We start from the raw sequence: 21653 nt of genomic DNA, 5'->3' as shown, positions 1-21653 counted from the left end.
CTGAGTGACTTCACTTTCACTTTTCACTTTCATGCATTGGAGAAGGAAATGGCAACCCACTCCAGTTGTTCTTGCCTGCAGAATCCCAGGGAGAGAGGAGCCTGTTGGGCTGCCATCTATGGGGTCGCACAGAGTTGGACACGATGGACACGACTTAGCAGCAGCAGCAGCAGTACTGATAAACCTATTTGCAGGGCAGCAATGGAGACACAGACATAGAGAACAAACCTGTGGAGGTGGAGGGTGGGTAGGCAGGAGACAGTGGGATGAACAGAGAGAATAGCATGGGAGCATACACACTACCATGTGTAAAATTGATAACCAATGGAAATTTGCTGTTGGACTCTGGGAACTGCAGCCAGGGCTCTGTAACAACCTACTGCGGTGGGAAGGGGTGGGATGTGGGAGGCAGGTTCAAGAGGGACGGGACATGTATACCTATAACTGATTCATGTTGAGGTATGGCAGAAACCAATGAAATATTGTAAAGCAATTATCCTTCCATTAAAAATAAATATATTAATTTTTTAATTAAATAAAAGAGAAGGCTTGAAGCTGCATGAGAAAAAGATGGCTGACCAGCTCCCAGTTGCTCTAGCTCCTCCCCTCCAACACGTCCAGTTCTGGCTACTTTCTGATAACTGAATGAGCCAGAACCACCCAGTCAACACTTTCCCAAATTCCTAACTTATAGACTGCAAGATATAATAAAACAGTTGTTTTAAATGACTAAGTTTAGGGATGATTTGCTTCACATCAATATTTTCTATTTATATGTAACATATAATATATTGTGTTGTCTGTTCAGTCACTCAGGCATGACCAACTCTTCGCAACATGCCAGCCTCCCTGTCCATCACCAACTTCCAGAGTTTACCCAAACTCATGTCCATTGAGTTGGTGATGCCATCCAACCATCTCATCCTCTGTCATCCCCTTCTCCTCCTGCCTTCTATCTTTCCCAGCATCAGGGTCTTTTCCAATGAATTGGCTCTTTGCCTCAGGTGGTCAAAGTATTGGAGTTTCAGCTTCAGCATCAGTCCTTTCAATGAATATTCAGGATTGATTTCCTTTGGGATCGACTGGTTGGATCTCCTTGCAGTTCAAGGAACCCTCAAGAGTCTTTTCCAAAACCACAGTTCAAAAGCATCAGTTCTTCGGTGCTCAGCTGTCTTCACGGTCCAATGGTCTTTATGGTCTCACATCCATACATGACTAGTGGAAAAATTATAGCTTTGACTAAACAAACCTTTGTTATATACATAAGTCTCAGTAATTAAAACAATGTGTTGTCAGCACACAAATAGACCAAAAGAAGACAAAATCCAGGAATGACCCAAATACAAACAGGAAATTAGTATGCATAAAAAGTGGCATTTCAGAAAGAAGTGCTGTTACGGGGAATTCTCTGCTGGCCTAGAGTTTAGGACCCTGTGTGCCCACTGCAGGGGGCACAGGTTCGATCCCTGGTCAGGGAACTAAGATTCCCCCATGCTGAGCAGTGCAGCCAAAATAGATAAATTTTAAGAAGTGGAATTTCGAATCACTGGGAAAACTTATTTCTTTTTAATAAATGATGTTGCAATAACAGATAACTGTCTGGAAAAATAAAGTTGGATTTATGATTAATATCATATATCAAAATAAACTCCAAATAGGCCTAAGATTTAAACATAAAAAATCAAACCCACAAAATAACTAAAAGAAAACATGGGTAAATTCTCTTATAACTTTGGATTGGGTAACTTTTATAACTAAGCTTTAAAAATCTTCAGACCTTAAAAGAAAACATTAATCAAATTTACTAAATATAAAAGAACCTGAAAAGCAAAAATAAGACAAATGTCAAAAATATTTTAAACTCATTATTACAGATTGGAAATCAATAAAGACACATAAAATATATAAATGGGCAGAGATTACGAAAAGGATAACATGTTAACACACAATTTCATGATTATGAAAGTTTATAGAGAAGTAAATACAAATGGCCCTTTAATTTATGAGGGCATGCTCAACCTCATTCATAGTAAAAGTAATACAAAATAAAAGTCTCGCTAACTACTATTTTCTTTGGCACTCAGCTGTCTTTATGGTCCAACTCTCACATCCATACATGACTACTGGAAAAACCATAGCCTTGACTAGATGGACCTTTGTTGGCTAAGTAATGTCTCTGCTTTTGAATATGCTGTCTAGGTTGGTCATAATTTTCTTTCCAAGGAGTAAGTGTCTTTTAATTTCATGGCTGCAGTCACCATCTGCAGTGATTTTGGAGCCCCCAAAATGAAGTCAGCCACTGTCTCCCCATCTATTTGTCATGAAGTGATGGGACCGGATGCCATGATCTTGGTTTTCTGAATGTTGAGCTTTCAGTTCAGTTCAGTTCAGTCGCTCAGTCATGTCCGACTCTTTGCAACCCCATGAATCGCAGCATGCCAGGCCTCCCTATCCATCACCATCTCCCAGAGTTCACTCAAACTCACGTCCATCGAGTCAGTGATGCCATCCAGCCATCTCATCCTCTGGTGTCCCCTTCTCCTCCTGCCCCCAATCCCTCCCGGCATCAGAGTCTTTTCCAATGAGTCAACTCTTCGCATGAGGTGGCCAAAGAACTGGAGTTTCAGCTTTAGCATCATTCCTTCCAAAGAGCACCCAGGGCTGATGTCCTTTAGAATGGACTGGTTGGATTTCCTTGCAGTTCAAGGGACTCCCAAGAGTCTTCTCCAACACTAGAGTTCAAAGGCATCAATTCTTTGGTGCTCAGCTTTCTTCACAGTCTAACTCTCACATCCATACATGACCACTGGAAAAACCATAGCCTTGACTAAACAGACCTTTGTTGGCAAAGTAATGTCTCTGCTTTTGAATATGCTATCTAAATTGGTCATAACTTTTCTTCCAAGGAGTAAGCGTCTTTTAATTTCATGGCTGCAGTCATCATCTGCAGTGATTTTGGAGCCCCAAAAGATAAAGTCTGGCACTGTTTCCACTGTTTCCCCATCTATTTCCCATGAAGTGATGGGACCAGATGCCATGATCTTAGTTTTCTGAATGTTGAGCTTTAAGCCAACTTTTTCACTCTCCTCTTTTACTTTCATCAAGAGGCTCTTTAGTTCCTCTTTGCTTTCTGCCATGAGGGTGGTGTCATCTGCATATCTGAGGTTATTGATATTTCTCCCGGCAATCATGATTCCAGCTTGTGCTTCATCCAGCGCAGTGTTTCTCATGATGTACTCTGCATAGAAGTTAAATAAGCAGGGTGACAATATACAGCCTTGATGTACTCCTTTCCCGATTTGGAACCAGTCTGTTGTTCTATGTCCAGTTCTAACTGTTGCTTCCTGACCTGCATACAGGTTTCTCAAGAGGCAGGTCAGGTGGTCTGGTACTCCCATCTCTTTCAGAATTTTCCACAGTTTATTATGATCCACACAGTCAAAGGCTTTGGCATAGTCAATAAAGCAGAAATAGATGTTTTTCTGGAACTCTCTTGCTTTTTCGATGATCCCGTGGATGTTGGCAATTTGATCTCTGGTTCCTCTGCCTTTTCTAAATCCAGCTTGAACATCTGGGACTTCAGGGTTCACGTATTGTTGAAGCCTGGCTTGGAGAATTTTGAGCATTACTTTGCTAGTGTGAGATGAATACAATTGTATGGTAGTTTGAACATTCTTTAGCATTGCCTTTCTTTGGGATTGGACCGAAAACTGACTTTTTCCAGTCCTGTGGCCACTGCTGAGTTTTCCAAATTTGCTGGCATATTGAGTGCAGCACTTTCACAGCATCATCTTTCAGGATTTGAAATAGCTCAACTGGAATTCCATCACCTCCACTAGCTTTGTTCGTAGTGATGCTTTCTAAGCCCCACTTGACTTCACATTCCAGGATGTCTGGCTCTAGGTGAATGATCACACCATCGTGATTATCTGGGTCATGAAGATCTTTTTTGTACAGTTCTTCTGTGTATTCTCGCCACCTCTTCTTAATATCTTCTGCTTCTGTTAGGTCCATACCATTTCTGTCCTTTATTGAGCCCTTTATCTTTTCATGAAATGTTCCCTTGGTGTCTCTAATTTTCTTGAAGAGATCTCTAGTCTTTCCCATTCTATTATTTTCCTCTATTTCTTTGCACTGATTGCTGAGGAAGGCGTTCTTATCTCTCCTTGTTATTCTTTGGAACTCTGCATTGAAATGGGTATACTTTTCCTTTTCTCCTTTGCTTTTTGCTTCTCTTCTTTTCACAGCTATTTGTAAGGCCTCCTCAGACAGCCATTTTGCTTTTTTGCATTTCTTTTTCTTGGGGATGGTCTTGATCCCTGTTTCCTGTACAATGTCCATAGTTCATCAGGCACTCTGTCTATCAGATCTAATCCTTTGAATCTATTTGTCACTTCCACTGTATAATCATAAGGGATTTGATTTAGGTCATACCTGAATGGTCTAGTGGTTTTCCCTACTTTCTTCAATTTAAGTCTGAATTTGGCAATAAGGAGTTCACGATGCTTTTGAACTGTGGTGTTGGAGAAGACTCTTCAGAGTCCCTTGGACTGCAAGGAGACCCAACCAATCCATCCTAAAGAAGATCAGTCCTGAGTGTTCATTGGAAGGACTGATGTTGAAGCTGAAACTCCAATACTTTGGCCACCTGATGCGAAGAGCTGATTCATTGGAAAAGAGCCTGATGCTGGGAAAGACTGAAGGCAGGAGGAGAAGGGGATGACAGAGGATGAGATGGTTGGATGGCATCACCGACTCAATGGACATGAGTCTGGGTAAACTCTGGTAGTTGGTGATGGACAGGGAGGCCTGGCGTGCCGCAGTCCATGGGGTCACAAAGAGTTGGTCATTGCTGAGCTACTGAACTACTATTTTCACCCATTATTTGGCAAGAAATCCACAAATTTTACAAGACACATTCTTGATGGAATTGTGGGGAAACAGGTATGCTCACATATAATGCATGTTAGTCTAACTCCCATGAAGGGCAATTTGGGAATATTTTCAAGTTCACAAATGCATTTATTCTTTGACTCACATTCTTGGGAATTTATCCTGTAGATATACCTGCACAGCATAAAATGTTTCATTGCAGCGCTGTATCTTATGGTAGAAGATTGGAAATCGCCCAAGTGTCAATCAACACAGGACTGGTTACATAAATTTTGATGTAACCACATAAGGGAATACTGTGCAGCCATAAAAATGATTGGAGAAAATCTCTAAGTCTATATATTGATTTTAAAAAGCTCTTTGCTGCTGCTAAGTCGCTTCAGTCGTGTCTGACTCTGTGCGACCCCATAGATGGCAGCCGACCAGGCTCCCCTGTCCCTGGGATTCTCCAGGCAAGAACACTGGAGTGGGTTGCCATTTCCTTCAATGCATGAAAGTGAAAAGTGAAAGTGAAGTCACTCAGTCACGTCTGACTGTTTGCGACCCCATGGACTGCAGCCTACCAGGCCCCTCCATCCATGGGATTTTCCAGGCAAGAGTACTGGAGTGGGGTGCCATTGCTTTCTCTGAAAAAGCTCTTTAAGACACACTAATTAATAAGTGAAAGAACGATGATGCAGAACAGTACGTTGGCTTTTGCTTAAGAAAGGAGAAAATAAGAATATATATTGATAGCACTTGTATTTGTATAAGGAAAGTAAAAAATTACAACAGGAATTCGTGCAAGTATGTTATTACTTGGGGTGAGAAGAATAAGGTAGATAGGAATGGGGCAGTGAGAGTGAGAACTTTCACTGTATATCTTTTTTCTGTTCTCTGACTCATACTATCTTTTTGAGAATAAAATAAAATAAGTTTGAAATAATGGTAATTCAGCTCTTCATATTTATGTCCTTGGTTTAAAAAAGGCAAGTGAAGACTTCCCTGGTGGCCCAGTGGATAAGAATCCACCTGCCAATGCAGGGGACACGGGTTCAATCCCTGGTCCAGGAAGATTCCACAAGCCATGGAGTAACTAAGGCCATGGGCCACAACTACTGATCCAGCCCTCTAGGGCCCATGTGCTGCAACTACAGGAGCCCATTTGCATAGAGCCTGTACTCCGCAACGAGAGAGGCTACTGCAGTGAGAAGCCTGTGCACTGCAATGAAGCGTAGGACCCCACTTGCCACAACTAGAGAAAGCCCTCACAAAGCAAGGCAGACCCAGTGCAGCCAAAAATAAAGAAATAATTTTTTTTTAAAGGCAAGGGACTTCCCAGTGGCTCAGAATCTGCCTTCCAATGCAGGTTTGTTCCCTGGTTGGGGAACTAAGATCCCAAGTGCCACTGGGAGGTGAGGCCATGCGTAGCAATGCTGAGCCTGAGCAACACCGAAACAAGAGCAACACCCCCCGCCTTCCGCCCGCCCCTGCACTGCAACAAAGCCCCAGCACAGTCAAAAAGAAAAAAAGGCAAAAAACATTCCACTACCCTTCAGAGAGGGCTTCCCAGGTTGCTCAGTGGTAAAGAATTCACCTGCCAATACAGGAGATGCAAGAGACTTGGGTTCAATCCCTGAGTCAGGAAGATCCCTTGGAATAAGAAATGGCAACCCATCCCAGTACTCTTGACTGGAGAATTCCATGGACAGAGGAGCCAGGCGGGCTACAGTCCATGGGGTCACCAAAAGTCAGACATGACTGAGCATACACACATCGGTGAGAGAACTCAGGAGCATGAATGGTTGTGGTATTAAGTACCGCTTTGGAGGGAGTACTCAGCTGCAAATCAGCCAAAACACTGTTTTCTTGATTATTCTTTTGTTTTATGAAAGTAAAATCCCATTGTCTGTGGTCACCCTACTGGGTCTGGGTTCACCTTTATCCAAGTGATCCTCACATTTAAGAGGAACAGAAAAACTAGACTGTCCAAGCTGCATCAGTCTTCCTTGAGAAGTGGCTCAGACACTGAACTGAGTTATACCCCTTCCATGGTCTTCCATGATTTTAGCTTGCAGGTAAATATTTGTGGAAACACTTGACAGGCTCTTTTGAAAATGCCCATGGATTTGATTTAATGTTTTATGTAGACAAGTTCCACTGTCTTCTTGCAGAAATGGTGGCAGAGTTGAGACCCATCTGGGTGAAATTGTTATGTAAATTATGTGCACACACACACACACACACACAATTGCTTGAGAAATTTAGGGATGGATCAACAGAGAGGGAAGAAAATGAATCTCTTCAGTTTGCCTCTCAAAATTGATTCTTTGCCATCTAAGCTACCAGGGAAACCCTTGTCAAAATTGATACCAAGGTCATCTAAATAAGGGTGCTAAATTGGTACTTTCCTAAGTAACAGAGACAGACTTCTCCCAAGGAAACCTGTCAGACAAGGGGGGATAACCTGAGTGTCCATGCAATTATTTTTCAAAATAAACAGAGCGCTCCATCTTTGCTTCTTGGATTAAAGTCAAACCATTATATATAAGCTGTGTCAAGTCAGTATGCAAGGCTGAATGCTGCTTTGTTTTCCTCATTGATTTGAAAGGAAACGGGTAGCTCCAATATGCGCTGCCGCCCCCCCTCCCCCCGCCACATTCCTATGTGCTCTTAAAGCGTGTCCTTGTGTCTTGGCTTCTAGACTATTTTGAAAAATATTTCAGATGTTTCTTTGTTGGGTGCAACCCCAAATGCTGGTGTCTATCTATTCCATAAACGCTTTAACTCTCTCTACTATTCATCACAATTGCTCTTTGAAGGAGCAAGCAAACTGGTGTCCAACCAACATTATGAAATTTCCTTTTTTTGAAATAACACATTAACCCAATTCCTAAGTCCTGTCTTTGCTTGAAAATGACTTACCAGTAAATCATTCTTCATGTTGATCAGTAAAGAAAAAAAAAAAGAAAGTAATTCTTGAAAGTTTTTTTTTTTAGGTAAATAATTGGTAACAATGGTAATTTCACTTAGCTTCTGCAGCAACTAAAGCCATACTGTTAATTCAAAACCAGTTTTTGCTATTCTTCCAGGAAATAACTTTAGTGAGCGGAAGTTTGTCAGCAAATGCTTTGGGGGACAGGCTGGGGCTAGGTTCCTGAAGTTAGCAAGTGAGGGAGCTGCCTGTTTGCACTCTGGGCTGAAAAGATGTTCCAGGTGTCTGTGACAAGCTGTGATGAGGTCTGTAGATTACTTGGAATCCATTGTGTTCTTTTCCTTGTTAGAAAGAAGAAACCTTCTGAAAACAAGCCCTTATTTAAAGGAAGCCCCAGTTAATCCAACAAGGCTTGAATGAAGTTCCTTTTATACAAACTGCTTGACAAAGGCCATTTGGCCCTGAGGAGCCCTGGGAGAACAGAAGCTGAAATCAACACCGCATACAGGGTTCAGATAGTGCAAAGCTCAGGACCCTCTTAAAGCATATCTGACCTTGGTTAGAACAAAATTTATCTAGTACTGCAAGTAGAGGTCTTACATAGAACAGCAACAAACCTCCATTAGAGTGACAAATGGTTATTGAACATTTACGAGTGCCAGGAAAATACACTGACACTCCCCATTAGCTCCTTATCTCTTGAATCAGGTTTAATTATAATTACCCCATTTAACAGATGAAGAAACTGAGGCTTCCTAAGAGTGTCATGTGGTGGAACTCAGCTCTGATCCCAGACAATTTGATCTAGAACCAGAGAGCTTAACTCTGGATCAGGTCTGCTAAATGGTCCCATCCAGATGGCAAGCAGGGTAAAAGTAAGTCTCTGCCAGCATTTACAGGGAGGTGGCTACCATCTGCATGCATCATCTCCAAAGTCTTAAAAATGATTTTAAAAAGTCAACCCTTGATGTATGGCAAAACCAATATAATATTGTAAAGTAACTAACCTCCAATTAAAATAAATAAATTTATATTAAAAAAATAAAAATAAAACAGAAAAAAAAAAAGTCAACCCTTAAGCACTCAGAAGGGCCTCCTAGGTGGCGCTAGTGGTAAAGAACCTGACTGCACCGCAGGAGACACAAGAGATGCAGGTTCGATCCTCAGTCAGGAAGATCCTCTGGAGGAAGGCATGGCAACCCACTCCAGTATTCTTGCCTGGAGAATCCCATGGACAGAGGAGCCTGGCAGGCTATAGTCCATAGGGTCGCAGAGTCGGACACAATTGAAATGACTTGGCACTCACACATGCATGTACTCAGAAAGCATTAGATGTTTTACTCCAGAAAAATAATTTGTCTTCTCTGTGCTGTGTCACAATTGAGTAGGGGCCCTTTAAAAGGCAAGCGTGACTGGTAGAGCTGGGCAGGCACGAATTTTCAGAGCATCTTGCCTTTAAGGTACACCAGGTCCTTACTTCATCTCCACTCTGAAATCCTAGAACCACTGGCTCGGGACACAAATGACTCATTGTCCTTGGCCTCAAACAACAGCAAGGCTACTTAGAATACAAAGCACATTTCATGGGAGAAAGCTGCCACCACCGGCCACAGTCACAGTTTCCTGCGAGATCCACAGCCTGGCTGAAGCATGGGGATAGCTTCCCGGCTGTTCAATCTCACTTCGAATGTTATTTGAGAATAAGGAGTAGTGACGACACAGCCCATTCATTCACTATGTCACAGGGACATCCCCTGCTTTTTAAAATCCTTTTCCCCTGAAGACATGTTGGTGCTCAATCCTTGCCCCCACCCTGAGGAAGGGACGTTTGTTCTGCTGTGAGTGCAACAGCAGGCAGGAGTGGGCTTCATGCCATTGTGGGAAGAGTTGCCTTTCCCCAGGCATGAGTGGTGTTGACTACCAGAGGATTTCCACTTGGGAATGACCCAACACTCCCAGGAGCTCAGATAGGACCAACTCTCCTCCTTTCCAGCCCCCAGGAGAAAGCAAGAATGTGGAAAAGATGACTATTCCTATTGCAAGGAGCCCACGGAGGTGGGGCTGGGAGGCACAGCCTGTGGGGCCACTCTGTCCAGCTGTCCTGTCACCTCTTGCCACTTGCCTGGGTGTAACATCCCTCAGGAGAGGGAATGGTTATCCTCTGGCAGGTCCGCTGAGTTTTATTCTTCCCAATCCAGTTACTAGAGAGAGCTGATGACAGGGGATCCCAGACTGCTGCTTCATTGTTCTGGACACCTGTGATGTCTAATTATAAATCCAGCCTGGCAAGGTGGAGCTGGTAGCTTGGGAAGAAGCTGTCCTGTGAACCTGGATGTTGGCTGTGGCAACCATCCGAGGCAACTACGCTGGAGTTTCATGGTGGTGTGGTTGGGATAGAGGAGGTTTAGTAGGCTCTTGCTCAGGGCTTTGCGGAACACCATGGCCCCAGACAGGCTGGTCTGCCTTGAGGAAGTGGGGAAAGCCAAGAAGCTGTGCTCTCCGAGTGTTGCTGGGATGCACCACTTTGATCTTACTTCACTGATGACCAGGTCAGAGAGCTCAATCCCTGCTGGGACCACATCAGGGATGCTCTGAATGTTGGGGCATGTCCAGGAAGTCAGCCCTGGCTGAGCAGGAATAAGGAGGGGCCAGCCTCCAGGGAAGATGGGGGTTGAATGAGGGCGGAAGGGTGCAGGGTGGGGCCTCCACCTCCTCTGGGATGCTGGGTGTGACTGGGAGCAGGAAATGGGCAGTCACCCTCCAGAGGCTTACAAGGAAAAAGATGTCCTCTGCCTAGTCAAAGGCGGTACCTGTTTATAATAGAATAGAGGTTCCTGCACACTCTGTTAATTCCAGGCTTTCACCCCAAGAGAGCAAGTGAGCTCCCCAAATTCTGACCATTCAGTCATTTGACAAACTTTTATTGAGCAGCTCTTACCTGTCAGGCCTGTGAGCATATTTGTGACTGAGTGTGCACGTGCATTTTCTGGCTTTCATCAACCTCATCACCTTTTTATTTGTTAAAGAGACAGCTTTTAGTTTAAGGATTTTTATATTGAAGAATTCAAAAAGTGGTAGGTTTTTGGAACTTAGTGATTTGTATTTAAAAGGAACTATTGGTTGTTAATCAGCTATACCCCAATGCAAAATAAAAAGTTTAAAATTTGGGAAACAAATAAAAGGAACTGTTGACAAAGATTCACTGGAAAGAATCTGAACAAGTGGGAAAATACAGTTAGTACTACTGAAACCTACTAAAATAATTCCAGGATGTATGGTTTATCTGACATAATGATACCTCTCAGAGCTGTCACTGGTCTGAAACTGACTGCTTCTTACTTTTCTAAACACAGTGGTGCCGATGGACAATGTTCTATCACTTCTGTTCTTTCCCGAATGTGTAAAAGTTAAAATACCAATTCAAAAACGAATAAATTCTTTTCTTTAAATGTTTCTTACAGATACAACTTCAATATTTTCATTCAATAGTGGTACAGTTTAAGAGATTTTTTTATTCATGAGTCAAACAACAATTTACCCAAAGGGAAATGATAGTTTACAGGCTCATAGTGCAAATAAAGAGTTCAGGAATGCAGTAACTAATATTTCTAAAATACAAAATAGATACAATTCTTAGAAGACACATGCAATAATAAACTACTAAGCAGCTGGTCACAGAACTAGAACATTTGATGATTTTACTGGTGATATCAATGGGACACTAGCTGTTTCCAAATTCAACTGGAACTCTCATCTTAGGCTTTGTATTTTGCTTTTCCAGTTTCACTAATGACACAAACATGATTCAAATCCCTGAAGTGTTCATTGTAGTCAAGGGCATATCCCACAACAAACTTGTCTGGAATTTCAAATCCAACAAAGTCCGGTCTATAGCTAACACTTCGAGGGGTCCTTTTCACAAGCAAGCTGGCAACCTTGACCATCTTTGGATTATGCCGCTTAACCAGGGAAAGCAAGGCTTGCATCGTTTTGCCGGTGTCAATGATATCTTCCACAATCAAGACATTCTTTCCAGTCAGAGTTGAGAGATCATCTCCACCAATCACTTTTATGTCGCCTGTTGACTGGTCATTATAGTAGCTCTTCAGTCGGATGAAATCTACAGTCATAGGAATGGACCTGTCACTATTTCTGTTCAGTACTTTGATGTAGTCCAGTAGGTCTGCAAAGAACTTATAGCCCCCCTTCAGCACACAGAGGGCCATGATGTGATGGCCTCCCATCACATGCATCATGTCTCGAGCGAGCCGTTCGGTTCTGTCCATAATCAGTCCATGAGGGATAAACACCTTTTCCAAATCCTCTGCATAATGATTAGGTATACAGAATAAATCCAGGTCATAACCTGGTTCATCATCACTAATCACGATGCTGGAGCTGCAGGTCGCCATAATGGAGCTGGCTGGAAATATGTTGGACCTAGAGGCAAAAGACCTAGGTTCAATCCTGCCTCTGCCATTTACTTATTGAACTATAGTACATAATCATTTGACCTCTGTTTCAGGAGTTAATATGCCGCAGGCAATAGTAAAACCACTATCAGTCTGTAGATCCTACCTCAGGACCACTCCATGGTTCATGTCCTAGGACTTCCCTGTATCAAGAACGGCACCCCCTGGGTAACCTCCACTTCTATATGCTGTCATCTGCCCACTACTTCTATTTTTTCACCTTACTACTCTAGCCAGTAATCACTGCTAAAATCCATCAATTCTGCCACTTTTTGAGTCCCTCCCACCTCCTCAACTCTGTCCACACTTCCCTTTTTACCTGGCCCCATCTCAGGCCTTGTCTACAGCTCAGTCCCCTTTATCAGACTTGCCTGGTGTGTCTCCCAACCCTGATTAAGTTGCAGGCTCCATCTTCTTTCCACCTGCACTTGGAGGGGCTAGAAAACAAAACACTCGGCCATCCTGACTGACCTCACTATAAACTCATGCTGCTCACTTCAAGGGGGTCCTGATGCTGCCTGGCAAGCCTGCCACATGCAGTTCTCTCTCCAAAGCCCCAGGATGATAAACTCACGTCTTCTCTCCTCAAACCTCAGCACCCCTTCCCCACTCTCAGCTGAGGACACTGCTTCTTATTTCTCTGGAAAAGCAGAAGCCATGGGAAGAAAACCCCCTGACTCCCATCACTCACCTGACACTCTGCCTTCCTTTGCTCCTGCCCAAGGCCAGCCCTTCACCTGCCACTCAACTCCCACACCCCTTGATTCTAGAAGGATGCCCCCCCTCCACTGTCTCTTCTCTCTTCCTTCTGCATCATCACTTTCCTCCCTCTCCTGGATTATTCTGACCAGTATACGCACATGGTCTAAAAGCTCCTAGCCATGAAAAAAGTCTTGAAAAAATCCTTTCACACCTGCTCCCATGTCTGCCCCATTTCTCTGCTCCTTTTATAGAAAATTCCTTGAAGGAGTTGTCCCTACCTCCTCTGCTCCCATGCCCAGGCATGGATCCAGTTGGGCATTTGTCTCTGATTTAGCAGTGAAACTGTGCTTGTCAAGGTCACCAGTGCCTCCACATGGCCAAGTTCAATGTCAATTTTCAGTTCATATTCATCTTAGCGGACCTATCCTCAGCATTTGATGTAGCTGGTCAAGCTCTTGCCTTTGAAACACTTTCTTCTCTGACCTCCAGGACACCTCTCTCCCATCATGCTGGTCACTCCCCAGTCCCTTTGCCTGCTTCTCCTCTGCTCCTTCACCTCTGCTCCCTGAGGGCTCCAGGGCTCAGCCCTCAGCCCTCTTTTCTCTCTGCACTTCTCTATGGGGTCTCATCTAGATGACCAGCTTTTTTAAAAAAGTCTGTCTTTTGCTGGTTCCCCAGTTTATATATCTAGCCTCTACCTTCTGCTGCCTTTAGGCTAGTTTATCTACTGCCTACTTAGTATGTTACTTGGATGAATCATGGGTATCTCACAAGTCACATGTTGAAAACTGAGGTCCAGATTGCCCTCCCATATCTGTCCCCTCCAGAGTCTCCCCACAGCTACATCCTTCTAGTTGCTCAGGTCAACGGTTTGGAGCTATCCTTGCTCCCTTTCTTTTTCTCAACTCCCATATCCAATCAGCAAATTGTGTTGGCTTCACCCTCAAATTACATCCAGAATGGAGCACTTTTCTCCATTTCTACCTAACTACTCTAATGCCACATCCCTTCTCCTGGGTGATAGCCATGGCTCTCTAACTGGCCTACCTACCTCTTCCTTGGCCTCCTCTCATCCATTCCTCACATAGAAGCTGAAGAAGGTCAGTCCCTGGGTGCCCAACTCTGATCACCAATGGCTCCCCATCTCACAGGAAGGACCTGGCACGGCATCGCCAGGTCTTCTCCCATCTCCCCTGACTTAATGGACTCCATTAGCCCGCCTCCATCTGTTTCTTGAACAAGCCAGTCCTGCTTTTGCTTTGTCCTGGCTGTTCCCTTTTTCTGGAATGTTCTTCCCCCAGATATAGGCATGACTGCTGTCTCTCTCTTATACAGATCTCAGCTCAAATACCTCCCCTTCAGTCAACCTCCCTTTTCCGACCATCTCATATAAAATAGGAGCCCCTTCCACAGCTCCATGACTCGAAGCTATTTTACTTTCTTCATAGCACTAACCATTATCTGAAATGATCACATTCATGTCTTTACTTGTGTATTGTCTATCTTCACCACCAGAATGAAAGCTGTATGGCAGCAGGAACTCTCCGCAGTAGCTAGCACAGAGCTGACCACACGGCTGCCAGGGCTGCCACGGAAGGTTGGAAAGGTTGTTCCCTGCACCAAAGCTTCTGGCTGAGAGGCTGGTAGGTGCTAATATCCAGCCAGCTCTCTGCTCTCCGTGCTGTGGGGGCATTTAGCAGGTTGCCTTCTGCTATTTTACAATGCTTGCCTATGGGCTGGCTGTGGCTCTGTGGTGGGCATTTAGGAAATATTCATTGAATAAATGGCTGACTGATGGATGGGCAGACTTTTACTTGTTTTCTTCTGTGGGACTTCATGGAAATTACCTTCTTAAGGCCTCATTTTATTCATCTGTTAAGAGGGTAATTAACATAAATTTCATAGTACAGTTAGGAGGATTAAATAAAGCAGTTCATTAAAAAGCTGACACAAATATGATTACACTTGTAGGACATATCCAGGATAGGCAGATCCATAGAGACAAGAGAAGATTAGAGGTTGCTGGAAGCTAGGGATCAGGAAACGAAGTGTGATTATTTAACAAGCAGGGGGAATTCTCTTGGTGTGATGAAAAGGTTTTAGAACTACACTGCATGATGGTTGCCCAACATTCTGAATGTACTAAAAGCCACTGAATTGTGTGCTGAAATGGATGAATAGAGTGATATTTGTTGTAGATGTTATGTGAACTAAGTTACGCTATGTGAATACCTCAATGAAAACAACAACATCAAAACCATATGTACCATGTGCTGGCACAGTGTCCAGCATATGGTAGGTGTTCAATGAATATCTTTTGAATCCTGTGAAATTTCCCTGCTTCAAAACTTCTAAACCTTCCTTGGATCTTCACTGCCTCATCCAGGATAATATTCACTTTCCTCTCATTTGTTTATTTCAGGGGTGCGGATTGTTGTCATTCTAGATGTTAGGGATTTGAAGGGGAACAAGACAGACACAGACCCTATCCTCAGAGTTTATAGACTCATAGGGGACTCTGCCAAGTAAAGAGAAAATCACAATACTGTGTGGTCAGGGCCATGAGGGAGAAGGGCCAGGGTCTTCTAGGGGCACAGAGTGGGGAGGAGGGACCTAGGCTAGGGTACATTTAGATCAAGAGGACCTCACCTAGGACCTACATGATGGGAGGTCTGGGAGGAACAGTCAGCCAGGTGGGAGGTGGATATGTTGGGGGAGAGGATTAAGGTTGGAGGAAAGCAGGGGTCCCAGGAACAGCACATGCAAAGCCGGGGAGATGAGCACATGGTGAATTCTAGGAATGGAAAATCGTTTGGCATGACTGCAGCAGAGAACATGAGGTGTGGGTGGGAGACTGAGGAATGGGCCACTGGCAGCAGGAGTTCAGACTCCGTGCCAAGATCTTCAACGTCCTGCATTAACTGGTCATCCGCTTTCCACCCGCGTTTCTAATCGTGCCCCATTCACAAGCCCAGACCGCAGCCGTTGCTCCCTCTCTGCCCTGTGGGTCCCTGTGAACTGCTATGCCTGCATGACTTAGCTCATGGAACCCTTCCTCCCTTAGTTATTTCCTGAGAGCCTGCCCTGTGTCAGGTGCTGGGAACCTAGAGACTGTCAAACTTGTTTCCACCCTGGGAGAGCTCCCCAACTAGTCTAGCTGGGGAGAGAGCTGAGGAAGAAATGATTACAAAATAATGACGGAAATGCTCTGATAGGCGGAGCTCTGGGCATAGAGGAGGCGGGGCTTTCCGGGTGGAGGCGGGGCCTGTCAAGGTAGGGGCGGGGCTTGCTAGGGTAGACTGGGGACTCGGGGAAGGTGACTCCCTGAGGGTCTGAAAGGACAAGGAGGTACACTAAGCCTGGGGAGCCTAGCTTTGTGGGGGTCACAGAACCCTTGAGATCCAGATAGAGGCTTGTACCCTCTGTTCAGGTAAACACACAAATACAGGATAAACCCCCAGGGCACATCACATTCCCAAAAGGCCTCTAAACTCACACTCTCCATCGACTTCCACATCCGCACACACACACACACACACACACACACACACACACACACACACGCTTACATCCACTTTTGCAGGCAGTTTTGATTGTGCTTGGTCCCTCTGGATTTGCCTGGAGAATGCCCACCCCTCTCCCCTTTGGTTCTGGCTCACCGCCTTCACAGGCCTGCAGAGCACCCTCTTCAACTCTGGACTTTGTACCTGTCACCGGAAATTCACTTGTTTATCAGGCCGCCAGCTTGAGCAGCCGCCCGCTGAAGACTGTCCCCTCTCTGGATCCCAGCTGCACCAACCCCCCACCCGCTCAGCACTGGGGGTGGGGGTGAGACCTGTGCCTGAAGGTTCTCTGCAAAAGCTTGGGAAGATGTAGAATTAGTCGTCCCTGTTGGCGGCGCTGCCCTCCTCTCACCCGCGCCTCCGGCCCCGCCTGCCCTCAGCGTCCCCAGGTGAGTCATGGGACAGCTCGGGCCCGCCCACCTGGCCCGGTCCTGCTGTCTGTAACCGGAAGCTCCTCTGCGGACAGGGCACAGTTCCTACAGGTGGGGTGCAAATGGGAAGGCATTGGGGGGCCTGGGCGGGGAAGTCACAGATCCCTGAAGGTTCCTGGGAGCAGGAAAGGAGCTACAAATTGGGGTGGAGTGTGTGTTTGTCGTTGGAAGAAATTTAACCAGAAGGGGTGGGGTGATAGCCTGAGGGTGTGTGTGTGTGTGTGTGTGTGTGTGTGTGTGTGTGTGTGTGTGTGTCCCTGGGGATAGGGCAGGAAGGAAAGGAATACGAGTAAAATCTTAGAAACATCAGGTTGAATTGAACTCATTTCAGTTTTTTTTTTTTTTTTTTAATTGCAGGCAAATTCCTTTACAATTTTGTGCTGGTTTCTGCCATAATCAACATGAATTAGCCATATTTGTGCATATGTTCCTTCCCTCTTGAACAACTCATTTCAACTGAACAAAACATGTTTTTTTGAGAACCCAAGACTTAGTATGGGGCCCAGATAGGCACGCAGTGGACTTTTGCTGCTGAATGGATGAGTGAATGATTTACTTCTCCTTTCTAATGACTCCCCCACTCCACCCCCTATATCACTCATCTCACAAACATGCACTGAACCGCTGACTGCCAAGCTCTCTCTCTGCCTACGGCAGGGTGCACATTTGTCAGCCTAGTCCCTGCCTAGGGAGCTGCACATTTAGTAACTGGCAAATTCTGACTGGTGGCCGAGTGGGCAGGGCAGTGAAGGGGATGATGAGGGGGGTCTTGGGACAGCCTCACAGGCAGGTATGGTCAGATTTGGCCTTGAGGGATGAGGGACTGGAAAAACTGAGGAGGAAGTGGCTGAGAAACAAGAGTGCAAGGCAGGACGTGTGTGTGTGTGTGTGTGTGTGTGTGTGTGTAGCATGGGGAGGGAATTGAGGGCCGTGTGTTGAATTGCAAAGCCTTGAAGCATCTGCACAAAGCTGTAGGGGCCTAGGGAGCTTGGGCAGGACTTTTAAGCTGGAGGGTAATGGGGTCAGATTTGGTCCATAGGCCCATCACTGACATGGATGAGAGGTAAGGAGAGATCTCAGGAGGTTATTGCGAGCTGAGGAACCAGATGACGGTGGCTCGAACTGGGGCAGAGGAGGGATGTCAGCATTCTAGGGTTACTGAGAGGAAGAACTCATGGGGCCTGGTGGCAGTGCAGTGGTGTTGAGGAGGGAAGGCGTCTTTAAGGTATCGATACTAAAGACGATGGCCGAGTGCTCCCTAAACCAGGTGCTTCTCTCCTAGGTGCTTTTCTGCCTGGACACTCCTCCCAGGGCCTCTTCTGATTCAGATACCTCCAGCCCCAGCTCCTGTTCCTCCAGGTACTTCTCTAACCCAGATGCTCTTCCCTTAGCTCCTCCCCTAGCTGTCCCCTGACCCCAGACATTCCTTTGGCCCAGATGCTCTCTCTACAGGTATCCTGAGCCTAGCTGATCTTGCTCCAGATAGTCCCTTACTTCAGATGCTCTTACTCCTCTAGACCCTTCCCAGCCTTAGGGTCTCAGCCTGGTAATTTCCTGATCCAGTTGATTTACATTCGGCTACTCCCCCAAAACAGCTCCCCGCCCCCTGAGGCAGAGGTGAATGAACAAGGAATGTGCCTGAAGGGCTGAGGGTAGAGGACACAGGGTAGGGACACAGGGCTCCTGACTCCAGAGCTGAGGGCCAGGGCTGTTCTGGCAGTATCTAGGGCCTCCGATCCTGGATGGGGACCAGCACCATCCTCCATCGTGGTCTCCGCTTTGCCCATTAGCTTCAAGGAATTGCTGTTGTCCATCCTCTGGAAGGTGAGACTGCTTCTGCCCCACTTCCCACCCTCAGCTTACGGAGCAGGGGAGCAGCCTGGGCTCTGGGCCCTGGCACCTGAGACCTGGGTTCAAGTCCTGGGTCTTTGGCTGAGTTAGTTCACCTTTCTGGGCTGTAATGTCCTCACCTGAAGAGTGGGGATAATGCTTATGCTCACATTATGGGTGAATCATAAGTTGTGCTCAGTAAATTCCATCACTGAGTTATGTTTCCAGCGACTTCCTGGTGTTCCCTTATAAACAGCCCATGTCCATGGCTCAGCTTGTTTTGCTCCCGTGGATAGCTAGTTATGGCCAGTTGTCCAGTCTCCAGAGTTCGCGCAGTGCCCTCCTGTGGCTGTGAGTGTGGCCCGGAACAAGTGTCTGTGGCTGTCCCTGACCCCCATCTGCGTGTGTATATTCCAGGACTCTGTCCCAGGGCTGCCTGGCATCCGGGGGTCTCCTTAGAACCAGGGCTCTTCTGGCAGAGGCTGAGGCTCACCAGTGTCTTCTGGCCCCTCCATGAGTGAGGCGAACCAAAGTGAGTGACAGTGGGAGGGAGACTGAGGAGGGGGTTGGGTTCCCCTTGGATTGTGGGGAGGACCTTGCGCTCATGTCTCTCAGTTTCCCCTGGGAGCCGATCCTGGGCCCCATCCATAACACTGTCCCTTTCTCTGCAGCCATCGTGGGGTCCTCCGAGGTCCCCACAACATCTACCGTATCCTCTGGACCAGGCAGCGGGATCCAGACATGGCTTGTGCTGGTAGGGGTCGTCCTGGGGGCTGTGGTCCTCTCTATCCTCATCGCGGTTGCTGCCAAATGCCATCTCTGCCGCAAACACCGTGCCAGCTACCAGCACCACCCACTGCCTGAAACAGGGAAGGGAGGTCGCCCCGAGGTGGTTGAAGATGAGGATGATGATGGCTTCATTGAGGACAATTACATTCAGCCTGGGTTTGGTGGGCTGGAGACAGGGGCAAGCAGGGACCACTTCTCCCTTTGAGTCTTCATCTTTGGACTGCCCCACCCCCCATCCCTATGCTTGACAGCTTAAGGAGAGCAGATATTTCATGGGAACCACAAGCCTCAGGGACTTGGTAGTTAGGGCTTAAGGGCTGACCAGGGGTGGAGCAATCCTCCCTTACTCGACTCTAGTCACCAAAGTGATCATGACCCTCTTTTACTCAATGACTCTCAATGACTCCCTCCTGTTCTCAGAATAAAGCTTATCAAGGGCCTGACTTTGAAATCGTGCCTCTGTTGGCCTTTGGTTTCCCTTCTTGACCGTCCCTTCTTTACTTCCTGCTTAGCTAATTCTTTGTTATTCCTCACTCTCCTACCATGCTGTTTCTCCCTGGACCTTTGCTCACACTCCTCTTTTGCCTCGATGCCTTTCTCTTCTCCCAAGTCCTGTCTGACAGTGATGAAAATCACCGGCCAGGAGACTCCAGGTGGTCTGCCTACCTGCCAGCATTTCAGATGTGACCTGATGATAACATTTTAGCAGGGGAAATGCAATGTGCCAAATTTCTTACTGAGATTTTTTTCCTGTCAATAAAGTGGAAATCTAAATAGTTCTATTATGTTTTTCACAGATATTAATACATCTGTTTTCATTTTAATTAAAACTAAAGTCTCTCATTTTTTATTTTCCTGAACTGAGGCTTGTGCATAAAAATGTCCCTTGTCACTGAATGCTATTACAGTGCTCAGACATCCCCTCCTTTGGACACCTGAGAGCTGCTGCCTCCTATAAGACCTGTGAGTTTCTCTAGTGGTCTCTTACCACGTTTGGTTTTCATCTTTGTTACAGTTTGCACGTACCCTTACTGGGCCAGACTGTGTATTCTCTGAGGCCACAGTCTGCACTTTGTTCTGTGTACTCAGAGTCTCTCTACATAGCAGATGCTCAATAAATATTTATTGACTTCGTTGAATTATCATGGGCCTAGGGGTGAGTGGATGAGAGATGATGGAGTGGAGTTGACTGTGGAACCTTGATGGAGAGGAGAAAGACAGGGTCATGATTGCTAGTGGTGAGTCTGGGGAAAGGGAGACAGTTTCAAGATAGCAGAGGCTTGAGTTAAGCTTTTTGGTTGCAAGCAATGGAAAGGAGTTTGGGGGGTGAATTAAAGGGGGATAGCTAATTCAGAAGGGCAGGAAGCAGGTGGTCCCAGCTGCCTGAGGTCGAGCATGGGACCTCTAGTGCTCTGTCATTTATGGGCACTTATGAGGTTCCATGCCTGGGACTCCCAAACTCTTGATTCTGGGTTTCAAGTACCCAGTTGATAGAATCTGATAGGTCCAGCTTGGGTCAAGTATCTACTACTGGTCTGATTAGCTCCGGCCAGTGGGGGCAGGCTCCTGTAGTCCTCTTGTGATTTGAGAAGCCCACCCATTTGCTCCGGTTCAGCCCCAGCCAAGCAGGGGGAAGTTGGGAACCAGGCAGCTGCCAAGATGTATCCACCACATGCAGTGTTAGCCTTTGAGGAAAGAGCCAGGGGAGAAAGGTGAGTGCTGACTAATGTGAGGGCTGACTAATGTGTGACTAATGTGCCTAATGAGAAAAGGCCAGAGGTCAAGGATGGCTGGGTTGAGGGTGCCCATGCCAGGGATGAAGCTGAAGAGGGGATGCTGTGCAGGGATGGACGGAAGGGGAGAGACCAAGATGTGACTAAAGTGTGGCACAGGGAACAGAGATCCCAGGGGTGTGATAGAACGGGGGTGAGGTGGGGGGAATGGGGAGATGGTTGACAGGACTTTTGGCCACTGGACATGCGGAGTAGGGAGTCAGGCCCTGGTTTCTGACTGACTGGCTGGGCACTTGAGGAAGAGCAGGTTTTCGGGGAGCAAGGAT

The 21653-nt window shown here is 46.1% G+C and overlaps 1 protein-coding gene and 1 pseudogene across 5 annotated transcripts; one reads left to right on the top strand and one right to left on the bottom strand.

Moving 5' to 3' along the window:
- Positions 1 to 11299: 11299 nt before the first annotated feature.
- LOC147375158 (hypoxanthine-guanine phosphoribosyltransferase pseudogene) lies at positions 11300 to 16942 on the bottom strand (annotated as a pseudogene). Of its 3 annotated transcripts, none has more exons than XR_015157475.1 (2): positions 16817 to 16942; positions 11300 to 12247 (listed from the first exon to the last, which is right to left on the bottom strand). The product of XR_015157475.1 is annotated as a hypoxanthine-guanine phosphoribosyltransferase pseudogene, transcript variant X3 (transcript). The 3 variants fall into 3 exon arrangements; XR_015157459.1 differs by having other exon boundaries at positions 16689 to 16828; XR_015157466.1 differs by lacking the exon at positions 16817 to 16942 and adding an exon at positions 16641 to 16813.
- C3H1orf210 (chromosome 3 C1orf210 homolog) lies at positions 16798 to 20370 on the top strand. 2 transcript variants are annotated; one of them, XM_086383438.1, is made up of 4 exons: positions 16798 to 16933; positions 18258 to 18334; positions 19223 to 19337; positions 19477 to 20370. In XM_086383438.1, the coding sequence occupies exons 3-4, from the start codon at positions 19319 to 19321 to the stop codon at positions 19797 to 19799; spliced, it is 342 nt and encodes a 113-aa protein (XP_086239564.1). In that variant the 5' UTR covers positions 16798 to 16933; positions 18258 to 18334; positions 19223 to 19318; the 3' UTR covers positions 19800 to 20370. The 2 variants fall into 2 exon arrangements, with proteins under 2 accessions (XP_086239564.1, XP_086239553.1); XM_086383427.1 differs by lacking the exon at positions 16798 to 16933 and adding an exon at positions 16981 to 17026.
- Positions 20371 to 21653: the final 1283 nt, after the last annotated feature.

This window comes from Bos grunniens, chromosome 3 (genome assembly GCF_055505025.1).
Source record: "Bos grunniens cultivar Pamir isolate PY7600 chromosome 3, Bosgru_T2T1.0, whole genome shotgun sequence".
In the NCBI taxonomy this organism is placed as follows: domain Eukaryota; kingdom Metazoa; phylum Chordata; class Mammalia; order Artiodactyla; family Bovidae; genus Bos; species Bos grunniens.
The sequence above is the reverse complement of the archived record's forward strand: the minus strand, read 5'-3'. Positions and strand labels throughout refer to the sequence as shown.